This window comes from Bos javanicus, chromosome 22 (genome assembly GCF_032452875.1).
Source record: "Bos javanicus breed banteng chromosome 22, ARS-OSU_banteng_1.0, whole genome shotgun sequence".
In the NCBI taxonomy this organism is placed as follows: Eukaryota; Metazoa; Chordata; class Mammalia; order Artiodactyla; family Bovidae; genus Bos; species Bos javanicus.
Window position 1 is genome coordinate 31,315,005 of NC_083889.1, and position 27,157 is coordinate 31,342,161.

General features: G+C 38.0%; 1 protein-coding gene and 1 long non-coding RNA gene across 2 annotated transcripts in view; one reads left to right on the forward strand and one right to left on the reverse strand.

Annotated features, from left to right (window-relative positions):
• LOC133235672 (uncharacterized) overlaps positions 1–27,157 on the reverse strand; it is a 703,684-nt gene that overhangs the window by 453,637 nt on the left and 222,890 nt on the right. The gene's annotated exons all lie outside the window — the stretch shown is intronic.
• The window catches only part of MDFIC2 (MyoD family inhibitor domain containing 2), a 116,994-nt gene continuing 91,345 nt past the window's right edge, over positions 1,509–27,157 (forward strand). The window contains exons 1-2 of the mRNA XM_061397390.1: positions 1,509–2,063; positions 2,639–2,726. Of these exons, the coding sequence (XP_061253374.1) occupies positions 1,983–2,063; positions 2,639–2,726 (169 nt within the window). The 5' untranslated portion in view covers positions 1,509–1,982. The remainder of the gene's footprint in view (positions 2,064–2,638; positions 2,727–27,157) is intronic.

Genomic DNA, 27,157 nt, shown 5'->3' on the forward strand with positions numbered 1-27,157 from the left:
AAAGATGATAACAATAACCCTGTGTATGAGACAGCAAAAGAGACACTGATGTATAGAACAGTCTTATGGACTCTGCAGGAGAGGGAGAGGGTGGGAAGATTTGGGAGAATGGCATTGAAACATGTAAAATATCATGTATGAAACGAGATGCCAGTCCAGGTTCAATGCACGATACTGGATGCTTGGGGCTAGTGCACTGGGACGACCCAGAGGGATGGTATGGGGAGGCAGGAGGGAGGAGGGTTCAGGATGGGGAGCACATGTATACCTGTGATGGATTCATTTTGATATTTGGCAAAACTCATACAATTATATAAAGTTTAAAAACAAAATAAAATTAAAAAAAAAAAAAAAGAAAGAAAGCTGAGTGCCGAAGAATTGATGCTTTTGAACTGTGGTGTTGGAAAAGACTATTAAGAGTCCCTTGGACTCCAAGGAGATCCAAACAGTCAATCCTTAAGGAAATCAGTCCTGAATATTCATTGGAAGGACAGATGTTGAAACTGAAACTGCAATACTTTGGCCACCTGATGTGAAGAACTGGCTCATTGGAAAAGGCCCTGATGCTGAAAAAAATTGAAGGTGGGAGGAGAAGGGGACAACAGAGGATGAGATGTCTGTATGACATTGCCAACTCAATGAACATGAGTTTGAGTAAACCCTGGGAGTTGGTGATGGACAGGGAGGCCTGGCATGCTGCAGTCCATGGGGTTGCAAAGACTTGGGCAGGAGTGAACTGAACTGAACTGATAATGTCAGAAGTGGGGGTGTGGTGAGGAGGGAAGTATTATGGGTTATAATCTTATCAGGAAAATAAAGGTAGTTTACCTAAGACCACAATGGATATGTGTATGACAGAAGTCTCAAGAGAAGGGAATGATCATTTCTAGATGAGTGAGATTAAGAAGACTTCAATGTGGAGTAAAGATGGGACTTCGAGGCAACATTCTGAAATGTTAGTAACAAAAGCAGGTAAGTTCAAGGAACTGCAGCACTACAATTAGGTTAAAGTGGAAAGAAGGTTAGGCACCCTGGGGAAATCTTAAAACTTGAAGCTATAGGGTGAAAATAATGTTATAGATTCTGAACAGTCAAGGTTTTTATTGGCTGTTACAGGAATCTGAAATTTATCTCTGCTCCCAGTTTTATTGTTTTTAAAAACTATGTTGATCAGTCAATTTTCATATGAAACTGAGAGCAAAATAGAAGAAATGAAGTTGGGGAAAAGAGGTGAAATGGACACAAGACAATCAGATAACAGTTTCCAGGTTAAAGACACTGGAGGAAGCAAACCACTTAGGGTCAAAAAATAATGATTTTTTTTTCATAATGGAAAAAAAGGCATTTAGGAATGTCGGATGATTTATTATCATTCATACCTAAGTGTTATGCTTTTTGTTGTTCAACTTCTGTTGAAAACAGTATCTTTGCCTAAGAATCTAATGACAAATCCTCTTTGGAATGTGATTTCAAATTCTTTTTGGATTATCTGCAGACTCTCAAAAGAACTTGAAATGTTTTCTTGTTACCTATAAAATGTTAGAAACACTTGCCTTTCAAAACAGCAGCTGCAGGGTGAACATCTAGAAAATAAACCCAGAGAGGCTTCCCTTCTTTGTTCTGTTAACCCAAATAGTCTACATATATTTTTCAATCTCTTTTTTTCTACACCTTTTAATATTAACCATAAGTGATGAATGGCGGGTGTGGAAGGAAGGGGACTGGAGAAACCCCATCCATTTGAAAAGAGTTCATTCTTTTTACCCTATTTTGCAGAGTGTCATTTTAAATAAGTGCTAGCCAGGAGAAGGTTTTTATTGTTTTGAACCACAGGCTTTATATTACCTTAAAAGAAAAAAAAACCTCTCAGCCGCAAGTTAGATGCTTCTGGCAGCAATACAAATCTAGCACCACCCAGGGAGGGAGTGTATTTTCTTCTTCGCTCACTTCTGGCAGGGCAGAGGAATGCTGGACACCGAGAGATGACAAGGGAGGCTGTCCAGAGCATTGCCACGCTGCTTCCCCATCCCTCGCCTTGGGCCTCCACCCCTGGGAACACACAGGTAAGGACATAGAGGTGCTGATGCAAGTGGAGCATCCTAGCTCACTGTGACCAAGTCTGGGAGGAAGTCAAGTGCAATGCACTGAGGATGCTTACTGGGTCTCAATACCTCAGGAAGCTCAATGTGGCCTGGCGGAGGTCATAGGGTTCTCATTTCATCCACCACACTGCTAAAAAGGTCCTTCTGTGTTTCTTAGCCTTTCTATCTTTGTGTATCTCTCTGAAGCATGCTTTTCTCTAGACTATTAAGAAAAACATTGAAACAGCACTGAATGTTTGGATTTTGACAAATCGGAGGCTAGTTGTTCATCTGTTTTTCTTTTGTATTCAGAAATCAGAGCTTACAGCAATCTTGACTGCTGACAGTGAAATATCTTCTAAAGTTTCATTTTCCATGTAGTGTTGTAAAATACTACACGTGGATAAAATATAAAATTTAACATCAGACAGGGAGCTGAAAAACTACAGAGATAAAATGTTCCTATAATATGGCAGTCGTCTCTAAATATAAGGTTCCATGTTATAAATTTGGGTTCTTAATGAATTTTTTATATCATCAATTCTGTTTCCACTTAGATGTCAGAAACTGAGCTGGAAAAGATAAAAGTCAGAACAGCTAAGCATTTTGAAAATGACAAAAATAACATTTCTTGGTTGAAAGAAGGTAAGTTCTCTTACTGTTGATATCTATCAATGTGAATATTGTGCTTTTGTTTATAAGCAAAAAAGAGTGGGTAGAATGGGGAAAACTGCCCTGCAGGTCAAATGATATTAATACTTCTGATTTTCTGTTTCTTTTTTTTTTTTTTTTGGCCTAAGTGGTAGATTGAGGGTGTTTAGTATTGAAATGCCTTTTGTATTTCTTAGGCTGCAGGACACTCAGATGATTTTATGGGTAGGGGAATATACACTTCCAGTTCAGATATATGTTAACTATAAGGTTCTTGTGCTAAGGAATTTTCTCCTTTGAACCCAGGAAGATGAAATCATTTGAGGACAAGTATTTTTTAAATAATAATCACAGAAAGGAGTGCAGGCTATAGGAAGTCATGTCTACAAATAGAATTGTCATTCACTGCAATTACAGAGCCACCTTCCCAGGGGAGAGTGCTGTCGGCCACAAGCACTGTGTGCGTAAGATGCCTGCTTGAAATACACATACAAATCGATAAGTCCTCCTAGGAGGAGTACACATTTGTGCACTTTCAAAAACACGTATAAACTCATGATTATTTACTAGAAGGCTTTATTTCATAAGCTTTTCTTTTTATGAATACCTTTAATGTTTCTTAAAGGAAACTGATTTGATATTTTATTTAAATAGACAAGTTGTCTCTTTTACACCATTTCCTGAATCTATTCAATTGTAAAAAGATGGTTCTTAAGTAGTTGCCATTCCTCAAAACTGTTTTCTAAGGTCACAGGAGACTTTAATATATATGTCAAGTAAGTTCTATAACATCAAACATCATCATCATTATTACATCAAACACAATGACAACATGCATTAGTGATTATGCTGAATCATCAAAACAACCTTAGAAAGCACTAATTACTCCTAATATTCAGGTGAGAAAACAGAATCTCAAAGAGTTTAAGTAAATTACCTAAAATTACAAAATTAGGAAGTGACAGAGCTGGGATTTGATCCCAGACCGTGTGACTCCGCAGCATATAAATTTAACTACCACCTTTCACTGTGTTTCAAAGAAAAGATGTTTAAGTCACTTGTCAGGACATGATTTGTGCTCAAAAACTTTCCTAAAGTGTTTAAATCAACACCTTCACTCTCACATATACATCTCCCATCCACTCTTATTCTTAATTGCTCTTCACCACCACTGTCATTTTTCAACTGTTCACTTTTTTTAAAAAGATTATCCTTCTGCCCCAGGGCCCCATAATAAAATTTAATAGCTGGCACTCATCTCTAGTGAAGACTTCATTTCAGGATAAAAGTGTGTACAGACATGAAGTATTTTCAGAATCATTTCCTTCCAAAAGCCACAGAGCTAAGAAATCCTTTTTTTTTTTTTTTAATTAAACAATCTTTTAAATACAAACTTAAAAAAAAAAAAAAAACAGAAGTAAAAAACAAAAAGTGAACTCAGGCTAAAGATTCCTCTGTGTTTTTGCTGGGAAGACCAAACCCCCCAAGACAGAGGAGTTCTTTACTGCTACTTATAGGGAAGTTTATCTTGTTTTGCTTCAGCTGCTCCATGCTATAGATGTATCATAGAGAAATAATGACAAAATTGATAGACCAGTCAATTGCTTCCTGAAAATGTTTGTTTTTAAAAAACTGTCTCCATTAAGTACAATGTAAGATTGAATGATTGTATTCTACAAAATCTAATTTCCCAGGTGACCTGTTTTATCCCATTTGGACACAGTTTAAGCTACACTCAAATTATGTTTACTGTATTTCATTAATTGTGAATGATCAGGAGGAGTTAGTTTTTGAACATAAATGTCTTTTCATTTACTGTTAAGAAAAAGTTTATATGTTGGCTTATTTAAAAAGAAACAGACTGGTGTGGTGGTAATAGTAGAGGATCTGAAGTCAGGCAGGTGAAGTTTTAAATTTTCTGCTCAGTTGTTTGCCAGCTGGTGACTATGCTCTTACTTAACCTCTCTGAGCTTCGGATTCCTTAGCCAAGGAGTATAATATCTACCTTGTGAAATTATGGGGAAAATAGGCCATTATTTTGTGTCTTTTATCCCCTCTTTAAAGCATGGTTCAAAATCAGATAATCATTTTTTGAGATTCTGGTTCATAGTTTGAATGACGAGCACCACGGTAAGTGCTGTCTGTTTTTATAGTAATGTCAACAGAAAGGACCTCTATAAAGAGGTGACAAGGCAGTTTATCTGGGATCTTAGAATTGCAGTTTGGGGGATCACAGATTTGGGAGGAAACCAGAATAGTGTCTGATCGGAGAAAATGGGCAGAGGGGTTATGGGGAAGAGAGGAAGGCTACACAAGCTGGTGACTGAAGATCTGGACAGGAGAGTAAATCTGTTCCACACATGACTCGGTTATCGAGCTTACTTATCCTTTACTGGGGGCAGGTGGGATTTCCTTAGTCCAGAAAACACCCAGTTCTCAGCATTATTCTTTCCTTCTGGCAACTCAGCCAACTATTCAATTGCTTTATTTTTCCATGTTCAAAGTTCAGCACGGGCAGCAAACATGGAGGTCCTTCTTGCAGGCCTCAGTCATTCCTGCCATTGATTCTCTCACAGCATTTCATGTAAATTCCTTCCTTTTGTCCCTGTAACCATTTGGTGTGCTGTAGTATTGGTCCATTTTCCAGATTAAAAGACAGAGGCTCAGAGAAACTAGATCTTTTTTTTTAATCACACAAAAAAATGTTTTTATTTATTTAGCTTCTTACAGTACTCACATAACAGAAACTGAAAAATTTGTGTTAATGTTTAGTCTCTAAGTCATGTCCAACTCTTTGGCAACCCCATGGACTGTAGCCCACCAGGCTCCTCAGTCCATGGGATTTCCCAGGCAAGAATACTGGAGTGGGTAGCCATTTCCTAGTCTTTCCCATTCTATTGTTTTCCTCTATTTCTTTGAACTGATCACTGAGGAAGGCTTTCTTATCTCTCCTTGCTATTCTTTGGAACTCTGCATTCAAATGGGTATATCTTTCCTTTTCTCCTTTGCCTTTCATTTCTCTTCTTTTCACAGCTATTTGTAAGGACTCCTCAGACAAGCATTTTGTCCTTTTACATTTTTTTTTCCTCAGGGATGGTCTTCATCCCTCCCTCCTGTACAGTGGCACGAACCTCCGTCCAGAGTTCTTCAGGCACTCTGTCTATCAGATCTAATCCCTTGAATCCATTTCTCATTTCCACTGTATAAATCAAATCATAAGGGATTTGATTTAGGTCATAACTGAATGATCTAGTGGTTTTCCCCACTTTCTTCAATTTCAGTCTGATTTTGGCAATAAGGATGATCTGAGCCCCAGTCAGCTCCTGGTCTTGTTTTTGCTGACTATATAGAGCTTCTCCATCTTTGGCTGCAAAGAATATAATCAATCTGATTTTGGTAATTGACCATCCGGTGATGTCCATGCGTAGAGTCTTCTCTTGTGTTGTTGGAAGAGGGTGTTTGTTATGACCAGTGTGTTCTCTTGGTAAAACTCTATTAGCCTTTGCCCTGCTTCATTCTATACTCCAAGGCCAAATTTGCCTGTTACTCCAGCTACTTCTTGACTTCCTACTTTTGCATTCCAGTCCCCTATAATGAAGAGGACATCTTTTTTGGATGTTAGTTCTAGAAGGTCTTGTAGGTCTTCATAGGACCATTCAACATCAGCTTCTTCAGCATTACTGGTTGGGGCATAGACTTGGATTACTGTGATATTGAATGGTTTGCCTTGGAAACCAGAAGAGATCATTCTGTTGTTTTTGAGATTGTACCCAAGTTCTGCACTTTGGACTCTTTTGTTGACTATCATGGCTACTCCATTTTTTCTAAGGGATTGTTTCCCACTGTAGTAGATAAATGGTCACCTGAGTTAAATTCACCCATTCCAGTCCATTTTAGTTCACTGATCCCTAAAATGTGAATGTTCACTCTTGCCATCTCCTGTTTGACCACTTCCAATTTTCCTGGATTCATGGACCTAACATTTCAGGTTCCTATGCAGTATTGTTCTTTACAGCATCAGACTTTACTTCCATCACCAGCACATCCACAGCTAGGCATTGTTTTCATTTTGGCTCAGCCTCTTCACTCTTTCTGGAGCTATTTCTCCACTGATCTCCAGTGGCATATTGGGCACCTACCAACCTGGGGAGTTCATCTTTCAGTGTCATATCTATTTGCTTTTTCAAACTGTTCATGAGGTTCTCAAGGCAAAGATACTAAAGTGGTTTGCCATTCCCTTCTCCAGGGGACCACGTTTTATCAGAACTCTCCACCTTGACATGTCTGTCTTGGGTGGCCCTACACGACATGGCTCATAGTTTCATTGAGTTAGACAAGGCTGTGATCCAAATGATCAGTTTGGATGGTTTTCTGTAATTGTGGTTTCCATTCTATCTGCCCTCTGATGGCTCCTTAGAGGCTTGTGGAAGCTTCCCGATAGGAGGGACTGGCTGTGGGGGACTCTGGGCCTTGCTCTGATGGGCAGGGCCAAACTCAGTAAATATTTAATGAAATTTTCTGTTGATGGGTGGGGCTGTGTTCCCTCCCTGTAGTTTGACCAGAGGCCAAACTATGCTAGTGGTAATGCTGGTAACGGTGACCTCCTCCAAAAGGACTTATGCCAGGACTGTTGTGCTTAGTGGCTCTGACCCCACGGAAGGCACTGTTGACCCACACCTCTGCCGGAGGCTCCTGGACACCCATAGGCACGTCTGGCTCAGTCTCTTATGGGGTCACTGCTCCTTTCTCCTGGGTCCTGGCGCACACAAGATTTTGTTTCTGCCCTCCAAGGGTCTGCTTCCCTAGTCCTGTGTAAGTTCTGTAATCAAATCCCACTGGCCTTCAAAGTCAAATTCCCTGGGGGTTCTCAGTCCCTTTGCTGGTTCCCCAGGTTGGGAAATCTGTTGTGGGTCCTAGAACTTTAAGAACAGTGTGAGAACTTCTTTGGTATAATTATTCTCCGGTCTGTAGTTTGTCTGCTTGGTGGCTCTGTAGTGGGGTTCACACACCACACCTTCCAGGTCTGCTGCAGTCTGAGTGCCTGTCCCCATGGCAGGCCACTGCTAACTCATGCCTCTACAGGAGACACTCAAACACTCAAGGGCAGGTTTGGCTCAGTCTCTTGTGAGGTCCCTGGGTCCTCGTGTGCCCAAGTTTTTGTTTAAGCTCTCCAGCCATCTCTGGTGGGTATAGGGTTTGATTCTAAACACGATTTCGCCCCTCCTATCGTCCACTGGGACTTGTCCTTTGTCCTTGGGTGTGGGTATCTTTTTTGGTGGGACCCAACATTCTCCTGTTGATGGTTACTTGCATCGGTTCCTTGCAATTTTGGGGTTTTCACAGGAAAAGATGAGCACACGTCCTTCTACTCTGCCATATTTTAGGGCTGTTTGTAATTTATCAAAACCCCCTCCCCCTTAACAAAGAAAAATAAATAAAGCAAACCTTCAGTATCCCCCAGGGGATTGGATCCAGTACCCTCTGTGGATACCAACTCCAAAGATACTCAAGTCTCGTATCAGATGGTGTGGGGGTCAGCCCTCTGTATCTGCAGATTCAGAACCCATGGATAGGGAGGGATGACTGTAGAGATCTGAAAGTTCTTCAAAACCTTCTTTATGAATAACAAATTAATTGCTTCTCCTATCACAGTGTCTCTTGCCTCCCTCTGCAACTCCAGCTGAATACCGTCCATGGTTAAAATATAGGGAATCACAGCACTGCCGGATTAGGGTTGGAGCAAATGCTCACTGGGTTTATCTACATAAACCAGTTACCACAGCACCTGACCTTGGAGTGAGCATGGAACCAAGAAGAGTCAGCATCATCACTTCCAACCTAAGTACTGATACTCTAACTTTTCATCTTCAAATACTCATTCGGTGTATCCAATTTGATTTACGTTTATTAAGGCATAAGCATAATAGCACACATTTTAATAAAAAAAAAAAAAAAGGAAGAAAGGAGGAAAGAAAGAAACACAATCTTTCACTCAAGAGTTTTACCTAATTGTCCTGCTTTGGCCTGAAAGGTGAAAAAGTTCTTTGGTTTCTACTTATCTCAAAGGGTTGGTTGAAGCAACATCCAGAGCTTTTTACTAACAACTAGGGTAAATAGTGTTTAAGAAACACATTAATAAACCTGAAAATGTATTCAGAGTAAAACTAACTGAATATAGTTTCATGTTCTATCAAACTACCAGGCAATCTTGTATCATTACAGCCTTTGAACTCCTAAATCCTCAAATTTTAGATTGATCAAATTCCTGACTCCCAATTTAAGGAATTCAGCAGGATATAGATGGAGAGAGGATATAAATGTTTAAGAGCAAGTAACATGAAGTAACACGCTCAAGGATCATACTCAGAGAAAACCTGTTTTAAGACAACCAGAAAAACAAAATATGATTGTGAAATATGCACCCAGGCAAGATGAGCTGTGCTGTGTAACTGTGGGCCAAGATGGTCTTGAAAGGCCAGTCTTGAAGATGGCCATGAGCTATTTGCACAGGGGGAGAGAAGGAGTTAATGCTGGGAGCAAAAGCATCAGAGGCTGCATGATGCGATGCCCGCTTTGGTGCCAGGGAAATGGGCATGTTGGCTAGTTATCTGTGTATGGGTTAACACAAGAAAGGGAGGACAAAAAGACTGAGTGCCAAGTATAAGCAGTTGGAGATGGCTTTTTAAGTTGTCAGTGCAGGCAGGTCTGAGGTCAGGGACCAATACACTGAACTGTGATTTGGGCATATACATCTGTAACTAGAGTGCAAACTGGCATGGGACAGGCAGAGCAAAGTTGAAGGCAAGATGGATGATGATGGCTAAGACAGCCACGCACTCAACAGCCTAGACAAGAGGGCCACACGACTGGCATAAAAGTCATAACAAGGAGAAGAAGAAAATAGGCCCAAATGTGAAAAATGTTATGAAGGAAAAATTGATATAACATAGAAATTGGGGCGGGGGGGGGGGAATTACAGGTGGAATAAGATGGCATGTAATACCCCATTAAGCCAGGGAGCATTCTGGGTAACCATTTCAGTGCTTGCTCCTTACATCATTTGATACGGAAGAGAAACAGCTAAATGAAGGGATGGGAGCCTTTAAATTGTTGCCATTTACAGTTTAAAATCACAGCATTGCCAGTGTTTGAACTGCACACAATTTCCTAGAGTGTCTCCTGATTTTTCAGGAGAAACTGGATTTCTATATGACATCGCCTGAATTCTAAAGGTTAACTAATAACAATGAACAGCAATAGTTATAAGAAAATACCATGCAGAGCAAATAAACCAGATTCTGTGAGTCTAGCTCAGCTCAAGGGCTACCAGTTTGTAACTTCTGTCCTAAAAGCTTGTATCTCTCAACAAAATATATTACAATTTCCTGAAAACTGATTTTCCATAAATATTAGTCTCTCTCTATATGTGTGTATATATATATATATATACACATACACACACACACACACACACATGTATATACACACATACAAAGTCAAAACAAAGGTTTGACCCACAAATGTAAAATTAAGAACATTGAAATAAAACTATCTTTCAGAAGACTAGCTCTCCGTGATTGGTTTAGTGAAGCAGTCTCTTTATGGGTGTAATAAATAGAAGAATAAAATTATCCCAAGTTACAAATGTGTCCTCAACATATAAGGCAGAGTTTTATACTTCTGACCTGATGCTGACTCAGTCCCACAGCTGCTACATTGGGTGGTGCCACACAGGGAAAGTTCATATTATAGAAAATACTTGATTTTTTTTAACGGCAAGGGTGGAGGAGGAGGGCAATGAATAAGTTTGGCTTTCACTTTCCAAAAATGCCAGGAAGAAAAGATATGAAAGTTCTGTAGTTATTCTGAACAAACTATAGACCCTTTTCTATAAGAGTCACATAATGACTATAATCTTTGATGATTTAAAAATCATTATTTAGATATATTTTCAAGAAAATGTCCCTAAACTTTAGTATCAATGTAGATAAGTCAGGTCACCAAAGAGCTGGCAACTTGAATACAGTGTTTATCATTTAATCAGAGTTCATGAACATTAGAGACCAAAAATTCTAGTTATTGGAAAATATACAAGAAATTAAAAAAGCCATGTTCCACAAATTCCCTTCTCAATATAATCCAAAACCTGAGGTCCATAACACAAGAATCCCATCTCATTTCTGTTAAGGTCTGTTTGCAAATGAGATGGAGAAAGTATAAATCTTACATATACTGACATTCATAAATTCACTAAACTTCCCTTAATTCTAAGTGAAGACAATTCACTTCATTTGCTCAAAAATAATTTCAGATCATGAGGATTAAGACAATTCCAAAATGTGTTTTTATACAATCCAGCAAGCATTTGAAGAGGCTCCTCTTGAACTTTCAGATAATATATTAGGCAAAGAAACAAAGATGCCAAAAAATGAAAATGCCACAGGTTCTTCCCTCAAGGAATTCATGTAGTTTTTGAACTGTGGTGTTGGATAAGACTCTTGAGAGTCCCTTGGACTGCAAGGAGATCCAACCAGTCCATTCTAAAAGAGATCAGCCCTGGGTGTTCTTTGGAAGGAATGATCCAAAAGCTGAAACTCCAGTACTCTGGCCACCTGATACGAAGAGTTGACTCACTGGAAAACACTCTGATGCTGGGAGGGATTGGGGGCAGGAGGAGAAGGGGACGACAGAGGATGAGATGGCTGGATGGCATCACCGACTCGATGGATGTGAGTTTGAGTGAACTCCGGGAGATGGTGATGGACAGGGAGGCCTGGCATGCTGTGATTCATGGGGTCACAAAGAGTCAGACACAACTGAGCGACTGAAATGAACTGAACTGAAGTGCTTTATTATAATGACTAAATATTAATCCATGCTAATTCTCTCACTCAGATAATTCTCATTTTTAAAGGGGCTACTTTTTGTGTGTCTAGCTTTAAAATTAAGCAACCGATGGACATGAGTTTGAGTGAACTCCGGGAGTTGGTGATGGACAGGGAGGCCTGGCGTGCTGCGATTCATGGGGTCGCAAAGAGTCGGACACGACTGAGCAACTGAACTGAACTGAACTGAATGTCTATTTTACATTGTTAACGTGCACCAATAGTGTATCTTGATTTCCTTTTATTAAGTGCACACAGGAAATAGAATCATTAGCTCTTATTTCTGTGTCTTCATGGACTTGTGAACATGTGTTACCTAATAACCAAAACACAAGTAAGGAGAAGGTAACAGCCAAAGAGAATGTTGTTTTGTTTTTAACCAGAGGTGAAAGGAGAAATTAGATGTGAAAATATGCCCTTAAAGAAGTAAACAAGCACAAGATCATTTCCAGAGTAATTATTTTGAAGTGTTAAAACAAGATGATATGAAAGAGACTGGCGAGGGGAACTATCTTTCAGAAGCAGCTGTCAGAGAAGTTTTGAATGAAAGATTATTGACCTGAAATTTAAATAACAAGAGGAAGCCAGCTGTCCAAAAGTCTGGGAAGAGCATTCCAACAGGGAAAAGAGCCTGTGTAATGACAGTATGGTTCAGAATGACTGGATGAGAAGGAAGAAAGGGAAGGAAGAATAAAGGAAATAAGGGAAGGAGGGAATAAGGAAGGGAAGGGAAGGGGGGAAACATGTTCAAGTCATAAATAATGTTGAACATTTGCTGGCCATAGGCAGGAATTTAGATGTTTTTCCCTAATCTGAATTAGGAGTCACTGGAGATTCTAAGCAGGGGATAAAAGCAACTATTTATACTGGATGTGGTAAAGAATATATGCAGAAATAAAACAGAAGACCCTGAAATTGACCAAGCAAAAGATGATAAACGGGACAGGCTAAAACTGTGAAGGTGAAAGAGGTAGTATAGAATTCAGGATCTATTTTGGAGATAGAACTAATTGAACTGGCTGGTGCTCTGGTGTGAGGCAACAGAAAGGAGGCAAAGTTAGCTCCTGGCTTGAGACACTTCATGATGATAATGATGCATGAAGAATATGAGAAAATATGGCTGGAGATGGAGGAATCAGAAGATTTGGGTGGGTCCCATTAAATGTGAAATGGTGACATCCCATGAAGATTATAAATTGGGCAATAGGATACATGAGATCAGCTGTTTACTTTAAGTAACGCTAACAGGGAAGTTGGCTAGAGATTTTGCTTTAGGCCTGAAGATGGAGAAAGTATCTGCTGGTGGCAGAATACAGGAAATGAAATACCATTTCAAGTAGAAGGGCTAAGGCAGGAAAGAACGTGTCATGCTCCAAAAAAGTGAATGAACATAAGAGGGGCTGGAGCATCTTGACCCAAAGGAAGGTTGGCATTTGACGAGCATGGGGAGTTTGCCCAGGAATGGAGCCTTGAAGCTTTTGTAGACCTTGGTCAGCATCTTTGATTCCAATAAACTGTCTACCCTGGAAATGCCTACTAGAGACATATTTTAACTTGTATTAATATATACCCCACTGATTTTATCCTCAAATGAAAGTTAAGTAAAGGACTATCAAAAAGGGAGAAGCAGGTGCAGAGGATGAGGTGGTTGGATGGCATCACCAACTCAATGGACATGAATGTGAGTGAATTCCAGGACAGAGGAGCCTGGCATGCTACAGACCATGGAGATCACAAAGAGTTGGACATGACTTAGCTGAAAAACAACAACAAACCAAAGGATAATGTACTACTTTCAAAATATCACAACTATAAAATGAGGCTTTCATAGTTTGTATTAATCAGGGTTCTCCAGAGAATCAGAACCAATAGGAAATAAAAATAAGATGGACAGATGGAACATAGATCAATGGATAGATAGGTAGAACATGGATGGATGGATGGATGGATGGATGGGTAGACAGATAATAGAGGATTTATTATGGGGGACTGGCTTACACATTTATGTAGGCTGGGTCATCCCATGGTCTGCTCAGGAGGCTCAGGAAAGCCAGTAGTGTAGCTCCAGGCTAAAGTCTCAACTTCTGAGAGCCAGTGGTATAAACCCTGGTGCAAGTAAGAAGTTCTGAGAACCAGAAGAGCTGATATCCAAGGGCAGGAAATGGATGTCCTAGCTCCAGTGGAGAGAGCAAATCTGCTTTCCCTCTTTATTTTCATTCTATTTAGCCCTTAACTCACTCTGGAAAGATGTTCTCTTTAATCAGACTATCAGTTCAAGTGCTAATCTAGTCCCTCAAACAACCACATGGACATGCCCAGAAATAGCATTTTGCCAGCTCCCTGGGTATTCCTTAGCCCAGCCAAGTTGGCACATAAAATTAATCATCACATAGTTTTTGAGAGGAAAGTAACAGATACTTTTTCTAGCTAAATTAATGAAAAGAGGAATTTATTGGAAGTCTGAGAGTTGCTCTGCAGTCTACAAGGAAAATTCAGGTCAGGGTGGGCAGGGAGTAATCTAACTCTGGTGACACAGATGGCAAGATTTTACTCCTAAAACATAAGCGTCACACACTTTTCCTGCCCTTTCCTCCCTCCATATTCAAGACTTCAAATCTCAAGGAAGAAAGCTCAAGACATTTGGCTGTGAGTTCCCATCCTGGCGAGGCAAGGAAGGGTACTTTGACTGACAGCACCACAAGGCTATACACGATGGGGGAGAGATGCTTCTTCAGAGGAAATTCAGGGCTCTGACACCAGAATGGAAGAAGGACAAATGCTATGTGGCTTCCAAATAAAGTGCACTCTAAGGGTTGGTACCCACTATCACATTTTCAGTGCTTTGCTCCATAAGGGATAATATTTTTTTTAAGAGCCTGACATGTGCTGTTGTTGGAACGCTGAACATTTCAGGAAGGACAGTACTTACTTTAAATGTATTGGCCTTTTACTTAAAGTTCAAATGTCAGAATCATTTTGATTCTCTGATAACCTTATTTTATGTGGAGAATGTTCAGGAAAAGATGAGATCTTCTGTGTTCTCATAGGTCAACAAATTAAATTCCCATGGCATATCCTACAGCTGACGGTTGAAATTTCTCTCCAACTAAGCCTATAAAGTAGTAAGTTCATTTCTTATAAAATGATGATGTTGATCCCAATGGAATGGAAGGCCTGGAAGATGCCATGTCAGCCATGAGACTATAACCAGATGAATTAATCAGTGCAAAGTCCCTATAAGTTGTTAAACAGCAGATTTAAAGACTCCTTTTCAATGATGATAGAGCAGTACATCAAATCCAGAATGATCTTAGCTCACCATTATTAATTGCAATTTTATGAACTAGGAGTGAAGCCATCTGTAGAGACTGGGAACCAATCTTTCCTGTCTCAACAGGAAAAGAAAATTGTAGCTAACTAGAAACTTCAAGAGATTTACTCCTTTCAATTGAGATTTGCAGGAGACTCATTCATTTTCCTCTCTGTCACAACAGCTGTTGGTGTGACTCACTTAATCAACATTAGTATAAAGAGCAATCTCAGAGAGAGAGGAAAAAAAAAAAAAAAGGACCCTTATGTTCTATGGCTCACAAATAAGGATATTCCATTTCTTATAAATTCCACAAAGAGATACTTTATTTTTATATGATTATGGCCCATTTCTTTCAGCTTAGGAACAGCATTGAGAGGAAATATACTCTAATAAAATGCACCTGCACTAGGTGTGCACCAGACCATTAGTAAAAAAAAAAAAAAATCAGAATGTGAAGCGAGCAAATGAAGACATCAGTCTACAGGCATAAATCACTTCAACCATTTTAGCCATTATGTAAGCCCGTCAGAAAGTAAATGTGAAGCAAAGGCAAAAAGCAAGGGCAATGGCAGTAGTTCTGCCAGTGTGTAACTTCAGAAAAGAGAGAACAACTCCCAGAGGCATAGGATTAAATAAGACATCAGGCAGTTTCTCCCTTTGAGCCGAACTTCCACACGAGTCTAGATCTGAAAAGAAACAGCTACATTGCAGAAGCTAAGAAAGGTACTTGATGTCTCATCCCAAAGAATAGACAAAAGGAGAGGAAAATCTGCACTTCAGCTCTTTCATTTGTCATTTTTTTCTTTCTTATATTTAGAATATTCAGCATTATAGACAGGAAACCAAATTTCTCTAACAGTTACTGAAAGATCTATGTAAATACTAAAACATTCTGAATGGAAATTTCACTAAAATATATAAAGTTTCTACAAATAAACTGTTCTGAACAATAAAAAATAATTTATCAAAAATTATATTCTACCCACCTTCAAATAAACAAGATTCCACTCTACGTATGTGTCTTCAAACTAATTTCTTAGACCACTACATGAAAATGCAGACTGATAAGAGAAAATGATTCATACCATAAAAGAGGCATTTGTTTTACAAAATAATATACAATTAAGTAAGCCAAATCAACAAATGTTTTGATTTCCTGTAAGGCACAAACTTGTGCAAATAATATACCAGGACTTCTGTGCCCAAGGAACTTAAAATTCAGTTGGGGAAATAAAATATCAACATATCCCGTTTGCCATTAGGATTCAGACCAGACAAAAGCAAGCTTTTCAGCTGTATTTGAAACATAGTGTAATGTGCATAACCAATTTGGAGGCAGTTTTTCAGTATCAGATCCCTCATACAGCAAACCAAACAGGTACACAGAATTCCTTAAACAGATACAGATTTCTCTTAAAATTAAAAAAGGGCTGGTTGGTTTCCTTTATTTTTAATGTATATAGCAGATTTGGTCTAAAACAACTGTACTAAAAAATTCCCTTGAAACCAGAAAGATTCATTTGAAAATATTAACTTCTTACTTATGTCCCTTAAAAGAAAAGACCTTTTGTGTAAATATTCCTTAATGTATTAGCCAGCCTTTTTTCTTCAAAAAAAGGGGCGAGGAAAGAAAAAGAAAACAACTGATAGCCTTATTTTAAAAAGAGCAAAACTATAACATGAAAAGACACAGATACTTAATAGTAGTAAGGAACTTCACTTAAGTCTCCAAGGGAAATTCTTTATTTTTTTTTAATTTTATTTTATTTTTAAACTTTACAAAATTGTATTAGTTTTGCCAAATATCGAAATGAATCCACCACAGGTATATATGTGTTCCCCATCCTGAACCCTCCTCCCTCCTCCCTCCCCATACCATCCCTCTGGGTCGTCCCAGTGCACCAGCCCCAAGCATCCAGTATCGTGCATCGAACCTGGACTGGCAACTCATTTCATACATGATATTATACATGTTTCAATGCCATTCTCCCAAATCTTCCCACCTTCTCCCTCTCCAACAGAGTCCATAAGACTGTTCTATACATCAATGTCTCTTTTGCTGTCTCGTACACAGGGTTATTGTTACCATCTTAACATGAATGATTAGTGAAGAGGGAAAACTGCACTAAGGAAGTAAAAAAAAATAATAACTGGAAGGCATAGCATATTCATAGGTCATGAACATATTGGTCTTTCCAATATTCTACTGTTAAATCTCTAAATTGTGTAGGCTAACAACCATTCATTAAGAAGCTACTCTCAGGTCTCCAGATTCTAGGGCAAATTACCAAGTCTGAGTTCTAAACTCAATTCATCACTTGCTCTCTAGTAGAAGAATGTAGGTTTTGCTTCAGTCTCTTAAGGACATCAGTCTCATCTTGAAGTCCCCTAGCAACTAGGAGAAATAACTTGTTTTCGTCACTCCACAGGTTAACAATGCTAATTAGAGATCAAATTTCATTTTTGAAAACTCTGAAGAGGGAAAAGTGACATGGTTAAAAAATAAATAATTATGTATTACATATGTATGTTCATATATCTAACATATATATATATATATTTATGGAACAAAATATTTTATTCCATTCTTCTCTCTGCCTTTCTAACACAATACACTTCTTGGCTATCTTCTCTAAGACTGTAACAGAGTATTTTATTATGAGACATAAATAACACTCCACATATTCACAATCAATGTACATTGATATACCAGTGTGTGTGTGTGTGTGTGTGTGTGTGTGTGTGTATGATAAGGGAGAAGTGGTAGAAAAGGAAACTATCATAAGTAAACAGATAAAATAAAGAAAAAATGTTAGGTATTAGATTGTTAATTGCTCAAGGACAAAGGTGTATTACTTCTTACTTCTATAACTGGGAATCCAGATAGCCCCTAAAACATAGCAGATGCTCAAAAAATGATATGAATAAATGAATGAATATATAAATATATTCCAAAGATGATATGATATTCATAAGTAGGAAAGAACATATCTAGAATTCAGAGAAACTGGGGATGTGGTTGGGTTATACATCATAAGTAAAGTTTTAATAGGAAGTAGCATTATAAGCTGATGGAATATGATGGTCCAAAGTGGAGTCAGAGAAGTCTTGAGTTGTTCAGAGAACAGTAGCTAAGTTTGGCTGGGTCAAGGGTATGTGTGTGAGAGGAAGAAATAAACACTGGCTCTATCATGAAAGACTTTTAATGCTAGACTGAAGAGCATACACAGAAAGTTATAGGGCAAAAAGAAGCTATCAAATACATCTGGGATAGGGGTTGGGAAGGGGTACAGGATCTAAAGATGGGAGAAAACTCTGTGCTTTAGAGAACATTTGTGATTTGAGGACGTTAATGTAAATAGACTGAAGGGTAGAAAGAGAGGTGAAGGGTGGAATAGAGTGACTAGTTAGAAGCTTGTTGCAACCGCAGATGAGAAAGAATGATTTCTGAATTGAGTTACTGGTTGCTGGAACAATGAAAACAGAGACCGACGAGGAAGAGAGTGGTAGACCCAACACCTTCACCATGGATTACATGTTAGAGCATAAGAGACAGAGTGGTTGTCAGAGATACTAGAAATCCTCAGGATTTAAACTGAAATGTGCATATGTGTGTGTGTCTGTGTCCTTACGTAAGTAATCTGTTTATTTCAGGAAAATTAGAAAACACAAATGGCAAAAAAATTACTCCAAATCTTAACACCCAGAGGTAGCCACTGTACATCTTTCTTTTTCTCTTTTATATGTGTACCACACAATATTTGGTAAATATAATGAAATCTGATTATGTAATATAGTTAATACTGTGTTTTCTTATTCATAAATGAACATCAATACCTTTCCAGGTTGATAAATATACATTTACAGCATCATGCCAATGGCTGTATGCATTGTATGCTGTGCTGTGCTGTGCTACGCTCAGTCACTTCGTCATGTCCAGCTCTCTGTGACCCCATAGACTGAAGCCTGCCAGGCTCCTCGGTCCATGAGATTCTTCAGGCAAGAAGAGTAGAGTGGGCTGCCATTTCCTCTTCCAGAGGATCTTCCTGACCCAAGGATTGAACCCATGCCTCTTGCATCTTTTGAATTAGCAGGTGGCCTGGTTATACACACAGTGCTCCATTATTGAAGTAATAATATATAATCAACATTTCCTTGCTTTCAGATATTTAGGTTATTTCCTCTTTTTTTGTTTTTTGCTTTGAAATCTCAAAAGAATACAATATCTATTGGGATTTCCTTTTACATGGACTAACCAGAAGTAACTTGTATAGTCCTCAAACCTTACCTTTGGCTGTCAGGGAACACTATATAATATACTGCATATCAGTGCTTCACTTTATGTTCATAACAGCCATGCACAGAGGAGTGTAAAGGTCAGAGAAGTTTTTAAAATGTTCACAGATAACAGTCCCAGATCTCAAGCTCAACATGCTGATCCCTAATCCAGTGCTTTTGCCATCACAGACTCTGCTGTAAAATACACTTAAAGGTAGATAACCAATAATCCCTCACCATCACTCATTAAAAGGACAATTAAAACTAAAGGAAACTGAAAAGTTTGGGGAAGTCTTGCGGGTAATGTATCTTTAAACCTCTAATTCATTTAGTTGGATTCTCTACATACCTGTCTTCAGCACAGACATGGTGATTTAAGTGGGAAAGAGGACTTAGTTATGACTTTATGCAAAGATTCAGAAGCCGAGTTATCTACAGATTGCAATGATTAAATAGTTCAGAATGAAGCACAACACTGTAATATTGCCACATTCACATTTAAGAGATAAAAGTTGGGAGTTCAGCTCACATAATATCCAGCCATTTAAGACACAAGAGAGTTAATCATTTTAATATCTTCCCGTTGATGTTGGCTAACCAAATAAAAAACATCGCTGATGGAGGAGGCAAGTGGAAATCTCACTTTGTTTGCTGATCCTTGTGAAACAAACACTTGAAAAATAAAACATATCACATCAAAGTTGGGGGGGAGGGAATAACTCCAGTTGCAGAATCAACCATGATCAGATTAAGAAATAGCAATATATTTTTGCATGGCTAATAAACAGATCAAAACCCTGCAAAACTAAGGATGTTTGGATTCCAAATCTAACTTTAATTTTCAAATATCTCTATCTGGTCTTACCATCTCTCCAGCAAGAAAATTACATTAAACATAGCCCTGCTTTCTCATATTCAGCAAGTAGCATTCCATTGTCAATCTTAGATGTGACCTTAATTTTTCTTCTTGTAGTTAGAATTTTTCAAAAATTGTCCCCTTAAATCTTTATATAGTAGTAAACAATTTTAGCAAAGAATAAAAGATACCATTCTGTACTAAAAGCCTGAAGCCAGAAACAAACATAATGTATTTCAGATAGACATTATGGATACTTCATCCATTGTCTTTTTCATTTGCAAATTCAATTTGATTATACTTTGGTGATCAGAAGCCTGCTAGTTTACAATAATAATATTTTTTAGTTAAAATAATAAAGCTAACTTTTTAGGTAATCAAACAGCACTTGACAAACTACCCAAATTCCTACCATCTGTCCCACAAAAAGAAAACAACAACAATAACAAAATGCTTACGGAACAATTTTAATTTCTCACTTCACATAGTAAAGGAAACTAGGAAGTTTCATGCAACTCAAAGAATTCTGATTACACAAATACACTTACTTTCTGCTCCACAAGGCACCTAGACATAAGAAATGAAAACCATTCTTGTTTCTATCTAACCAATTGAAACTATGGCAATTAAATGAAATTGGCATTAGTAATAAGAGAAGCTAATTGAATAACTTGGGGTTAAGCAGAAGTAGAGTCTAATTACAGCCCTCTAGCGGCTCAGATACCTTAACTGTTCATTTTCACCAAGTCATCTAGTCTTTGTGATCTGAAGCAATTTTCATACAACCTCTATCTAAACTTTGTAGGCTCTTTGGTTCTTTTGCTTTGTTTTTGTAAGGACTCATTTTACAATAACCAACTACTCAGAGGGAAACAAAATATCTGCACAATTATTAAGACTGTACAATATTAAATTCAACAAGGAGAGAATTGCACTTAAATGTAAATTTAGTTTGTTCTCTTTTTTAAACCTAAGCAGAGATCAGGGCAGAGAAGGCAATGGCACCCCACTCCAGGACTCTTGCCTGGAAAATCCCATGGAAGGAGGAGCCTGGTAGGCTGCAGTCCATGGGGTTGCGAAGAGTCAGACACGACTGAGCAACTTCACTTTCACTTTTCACTTTCATGCATTGGAGAAGGAAATGGCAACCCACTCCAGTGTTCTTGCCTGGAGAATCCCAGGGATGGGGGAGCCTGCTGGGCTGCTGTCTATGGGGTTGCACAGAGTCGGACGCGACTGAAACAACTTAGCAGTAGCAGAGATCAGGGAGAAATAGCTTTGTATCATTTCAGATTTTCATAAGGAATAATATACATACTAATTAGTCAATCAGAAATCACTGGCAAAACCATGATATACTGGGGGTGGGGGTAGGGGGGTATCTGATCAAAGCCTGGCAATAGGCTGGACCAGAGAAGCAGATCATAGTATACTTAGTACCTATGTGAAAGAAGTTACTTAACGGGTAATGAGAAAATATTAAATGGCCTTTAACACAGAAAGACAATTATTAGATTTGCTTTTTTTTTTTAAGACCACTATGGGTTTTTTTTTTTCTTTTTTTTTTTTAATTGGAAGATAATTGGTTTACAATGTTGTGCTGGTTTCTGCCATACAGCAATGCAAATCACGTATAGGTATACATATATGCCCTCCCTCTTGAACCTCCCTCCCACCCTATCCCCCATTCCAGCCTCCAAGGTTGTCACAGAGCTCCCTGGGTTACACAGCAGCTTCCTACTAGCTATCTATTTTACACACGCTGGTATGTATAAGTCATTGGTACTCTTGCAGCAGTGTGGATGTGAGAGGCTTCATAGTAGCTCACGTAGAGATGTTTTAAATGATACTATGAATGAGAAAATAAATTTTGATAATTTGCTGAAAATTACAATTGTCGGGACTTCCTGGTAACTTGGTCCTGCAGATGAAGGAGAGAAAGGTCAAGGACAGTATCTAAGTTGCTGGTCAATTACCAAGGTCCTTGCTCAGTTGGAAACCCAGGAACTGTGGTGTGTATTTCACTTGGTGTGAGTTACATAACTAAATGTTTTTCTTTTTAAAATTACCTTATTTGGAGAAGTATGCCCACCAATGTCAGGGTGTTAGAAGTGTTGGGTTCTATTAATAGAAATGGAAGTTGAGTATTTCTTAGACTGCAGACACTAAAATGGAGTGCATCACATTTTCAAGTAGTTTCTGGATGCTAAACTTAATAGGTAGGAAGCAGTATATTTAGAGTTCTTTCAGTTACTAAGTTGGAGAGATAACAAGCGGAAGATCTGGAGAAGGAAAAGAAGCATAGGGTTTAAATGAAGCTCCTTGGATTCATATATTTTAAACTTCAAGTTTATAGGCATTGGAAGAGGAATCTAAGGTTGTGCTGTGCTTAGTCACTCAGTCATGTCTGACTCTTTGCAACCCCATGGACTGTAGCCCACCAGGCTCCTCTGTCCATGGGATTCTCCAAGCAAGAATATTGGAATGGGTTGCCATGCCCTCCTCCAGGAGATCTTCCCAACCAGATCTGGGATTGAACCCAGGTCTCCCACATTGCAGGCGGATTCTTTATCTGAACCACAAGGGAAGCCCAATCTAAGGTTAGTAATGGGTATACAAAATTTATTTTCTCTTCACGTTAATACAAAGTAAAGAAAGTATCTTGATAAGTAAAGCTTTCACCCTCTCCCCATCTGTAAAAATGCTGCTACTTAGAATGAATGATAAGATGTAAAAGAAATCTAGAATTCTGTTGATGTATTCAACAAGTTGACTCACACATTAGACATAGTCATAATGGGGTAAATAGAGGTTATGAGGTTTGCAAATCAAGCCTGTGTCTATTTTTACACATAATTTAAATTTGTTATTTCCATCAAGATGAAAGAATATAATGAGCAGGTATGGGAAGCAAAGAGAAAATAAATGTGGGGCAAGTGTTTTTACCAAATCATACTTAGTTTCATTAATTAAAGCCTGTATCAACAACAAAGACACAACACTTTTGCCTCAGATAGTCAGTATGAATCAAAGGATACCATGATCAAAAATACAGAACTTTAAAAACATTTCCATTGCATAATTTATACCTTTGGGGATGATGCCATCAAGAGTAAAGTCTTTGGAACCACACTGACCTGTATTTAAAATCAGGTTCTACTCCTAATTAAATGATGAATTTAGGCAAATCAGTTAACATCACTGAATTTCAGCTACCAAAGCTATAAATCAAAAATAATAAAGGCTGTTGCAGCAGATACAGTAGATGGCCTGCCCAATATCCATTTTACATCTCTTCTTAAGGAACCTCAATTTTGTTCAGAACTGACCTATTTCAGCTTGTTTCTAGCTTGAGCTTCATCCAACCCAGCATTCCGCATGATGTTCTCTGTATATAAGTTAAATAAGCAAGGTGACAATATACAGCATTGACATACAAGCTGAAATCAAGATTACAAGGGAAATATCAACCTCAGATATGCAGATGATACTACTCTAATGGCAGAAAGTAAAGAGGGACTAAATAGCCTCTTGATGAGGGTGAAAGAAGAAAGTGGAAAAGCTGGCTTAAAACTTGACATTCAAAAAACTAAGATCATGGCATCCAGTCTCATCACTTCATGGGTAATATATGGGGGAAAAGTGGAAACTGGCAGATTTTATTTTCCTGGGCTCCAAAATCACTGCAGATGGTTACTGCAGCCATGAAATGAAAAGACGCTTGCTCTTTGGAAGAAAAGCTATTTGCTGACAAAGGTCCATAGAGTCAAAACTATGGTTTTTCCAGTAGTCATGTATGGATATGAGACTTGGACCATAAAAAAGGTTGAGTGCCAAAGAACTGATGCTTTTAAATTGTGATGCTGGAGAAGACTCTTGAGAGTCCCTTGGACAGCAAGGAGATCAAACCAGTCAATCCTAAAGGAAATCAGTCCTAACTATTCACTGGAAGGACTGATGCTGAGACTGAAGTTCTAATATTTTAGCCACTCTATGCAAAAAGCTGATTCATTGGAGAAGACTCTCATGCTAAGAAAGATCAAAGGCAAAAGCAGAAGAAGGTGACAGAGGATGAGACGGTTAGATGGCATCACCGACTCGATGGACATGAGTTTAAGCAAACTCCGGGAAATAGTGAAGGGCAGGGAAGCCTAGCGTGCTGCAGTCCATGGGGTCTCAAAGAGCTGGAGACCACTTAGCAACTGAATAACACCACCACCTGTTTCAGTGCAGCCATGCATTTCCAGGGAGGCTAGCTCTGTCAACAGTCCCTGAAGTGAAATGAATTCTGACTGGTTTAACTCTAACACTAACACTAAGCAATCATGGTGATCCTGTTTTCCCTTGCCAGGAACAGTTTTAGACAATAGTGTGTGAACTAATTCAGGACAATGAGACATTAATCTGCTGGAGACTTCTGGTATGGGTTTTTGTCTTGTTTTATTTTGTGTAAGGAAAACTGAGTTGATTGCTTTGTTTATGTATTCATTTTTATTTAGATTTATTTGGATCCTAAGAAATCTTACGAGAAAAATTCTTCTTACTTTTGGATGCCGTTAAGTCTTTATGTGATGCGTGAAAGTGGGAAGCCACCTCATAATCCTAAAGGAAAGTCAGACTAATTATAAAGCTGCACATCCGACCTAAATTAACACAAGGGGAAAAAAAGGAAACAAAAATCTGTGTTCTTATGTGGGTTGTCTGAGCCACTGATTTAATCAACCCTTGAGCCAGTCTACTTCTAAAACTGACATAGAAGAAATAAATTATCTTAGATTTTAGGCAAGTTTGAGTTGGATTGTCTGTTACTTTCAGCTGATGGCTACTTTGCAGAATGAATAATAAATGAAAGTACTGAATACCCAATAATAACTACTATTATACTTTAAACTTTTTTCTCATAATCACCTTTTAAGCCTCTTTCTCTCTTTTCCTAACCCTTTTGAAAGCAACAGGGAATGTGTGGTTTCTTAGTTCTTCCTATATTCCCCAACATACCTACAAGTGTTTGTCAACAAAAAGGGCTTATAAATATTGTGAAATAGAATAGAATCAAATGAAATAGAATTGAATCAAAGCATTTTCATTCATTGTACTATGAAGGTCTATTAACGAACTAGAGTGGACAGATTTTGTTAGCAAAAAAGGGTATGTTTTATAAAGACTAGTATGAGGAAAATCTGTGTACATTTTATTCTAAAGAATGATATCTTTTTCACTCTAAAGAGAAATATAAATTTCCATGAACCAAGTTTTAATGCTAGAACAATACCTGTTCTGAACAAGTGACATTTCTAAAGCACTGAAAAAGAAACTCAGATGAGAAAATTTAGAACATGAAAATGTCTTTATGAAAGCAAGCTGTACTTGCTTTCAATTATCAGTTGATAAACTTACCAATTTTAATACAAATTGATAAATATTAAAAATCCATTCAACTGTTGCCCAAAGTACCATCCTTGATCTTATATTCATATTCCTGAGTGACAGCTTATGCTTTTAATGTTTCTCTATACCGTCTTTTATCAGACAACTCCACTTTTTTTTCTGACTCTAAGAGTCTCTTTAGGCCTCAATGTGTAACACAAAAATTAAGTAATAAAACAGAAAACAGTACAGTTAATGGTACCAATTAGCAAATATAAGCAGGTTCATAAGCAGGCCTTTTTCCTCCCTCTCTCTTTTCAGTAAGAGTCAGATATTCATTCGTCTTTTTTTTCTTTCTTAAGCCTGTCTGGATGAATATTAGTGTCATAAAAAATTGTTACTTCTAGTAGAATCAAGTATTGCATTCAAAAGAGAAAATAGAAAGAAAAGGATGAGGCCTAGCAGGAAAATCTTATCTGGGGACAAATACCAAGCTAACACCATTTTATATCACTGTAACACCCAACTAAACTTTTCACTAAACTCTAACAAAACTTTAGAATTCCTTTCACTCATAAATAAAGGCAATATCATAATAATTTTTATTGGCAACAACTGTGACTAAAAGAAACACAGAAATCATGGATAGTTTCACATCACCTTAAAGTTGTTACTGATATTTCAAAATGTTATTTTTATTTCATCATTAGTTATCCAATTTCTGGATCTTATTGGGTTTATTGGGCTTCCCTGGTGGCATTAGTGGTCACGAATCCTTCTGCCAAATCAGGAGACATAAAAGATGCAGGTTCAATCTCTGGGTTGGGAAGATCTCCTGGAGGAGGAAACGGCATCCAACTCCAGTATTCTTGCCAGGGGAGTCTCACGGTCAGAGGAGCCTGGTGGTCTACAGTCCATGGGGTTGCAAAGAGTCAGACACAACTGAGCATCTGAGCACAGCACACTGAGTTTATTTGATGAACAGGTACATATATTACTTTATCAACAATTTTAAAATATTTTGATAACTATATGTAGCTGGTTTCTTCATAACCCCATGGATTTTATTTTATGCACCTAAAACATGATTCTGAAAAATGGTTATTAGCCTTCACCAAGCTTCCATGATTTCCAAAAACAATATTAAGGACACCTGAACTAAGGAAATGCAAATTAGAACATGTTCAGAAATCTAAAAAGTAAGGAGAGGGGCAGAGTCTAAGTCAGCTAAGACTGAACCTCTGCCCCTCCCATTGCACAATACGCTATATATTTCTTAACAACAAAAATCAAAGTCGACTGCACTTCCTACAAACAGCTTTTACTTCTGCAAAAGAGATAAATTCTTAAGCTTTCATAAATCAATTATCCATATATTTCTCCTGTTGGATAATTTTAAACCAAAAATATTCTAAGCTTATTTTGGAAAAGTTGATTATATTGAACTTATACCCACCAGGATAGTTCTACCATTAAAACAAAATTTTGCATATAATTTCTACCTTTTAATTGCAATTCCAGTGTGTGACTATGAAATGAAAAATAATTATTTTTTATCTATAATTTATCTGCAAATTATAGATAACACATTTATATATATATATACACAGATATAGATGCCATATACACATCATCAAATATGTGGTTTTCAATGTCTACACATTATTAAAGAGAACATTTCATAAGCTAAAGTACTGAAAATGAATTTTGGTTTTATTAATACCAA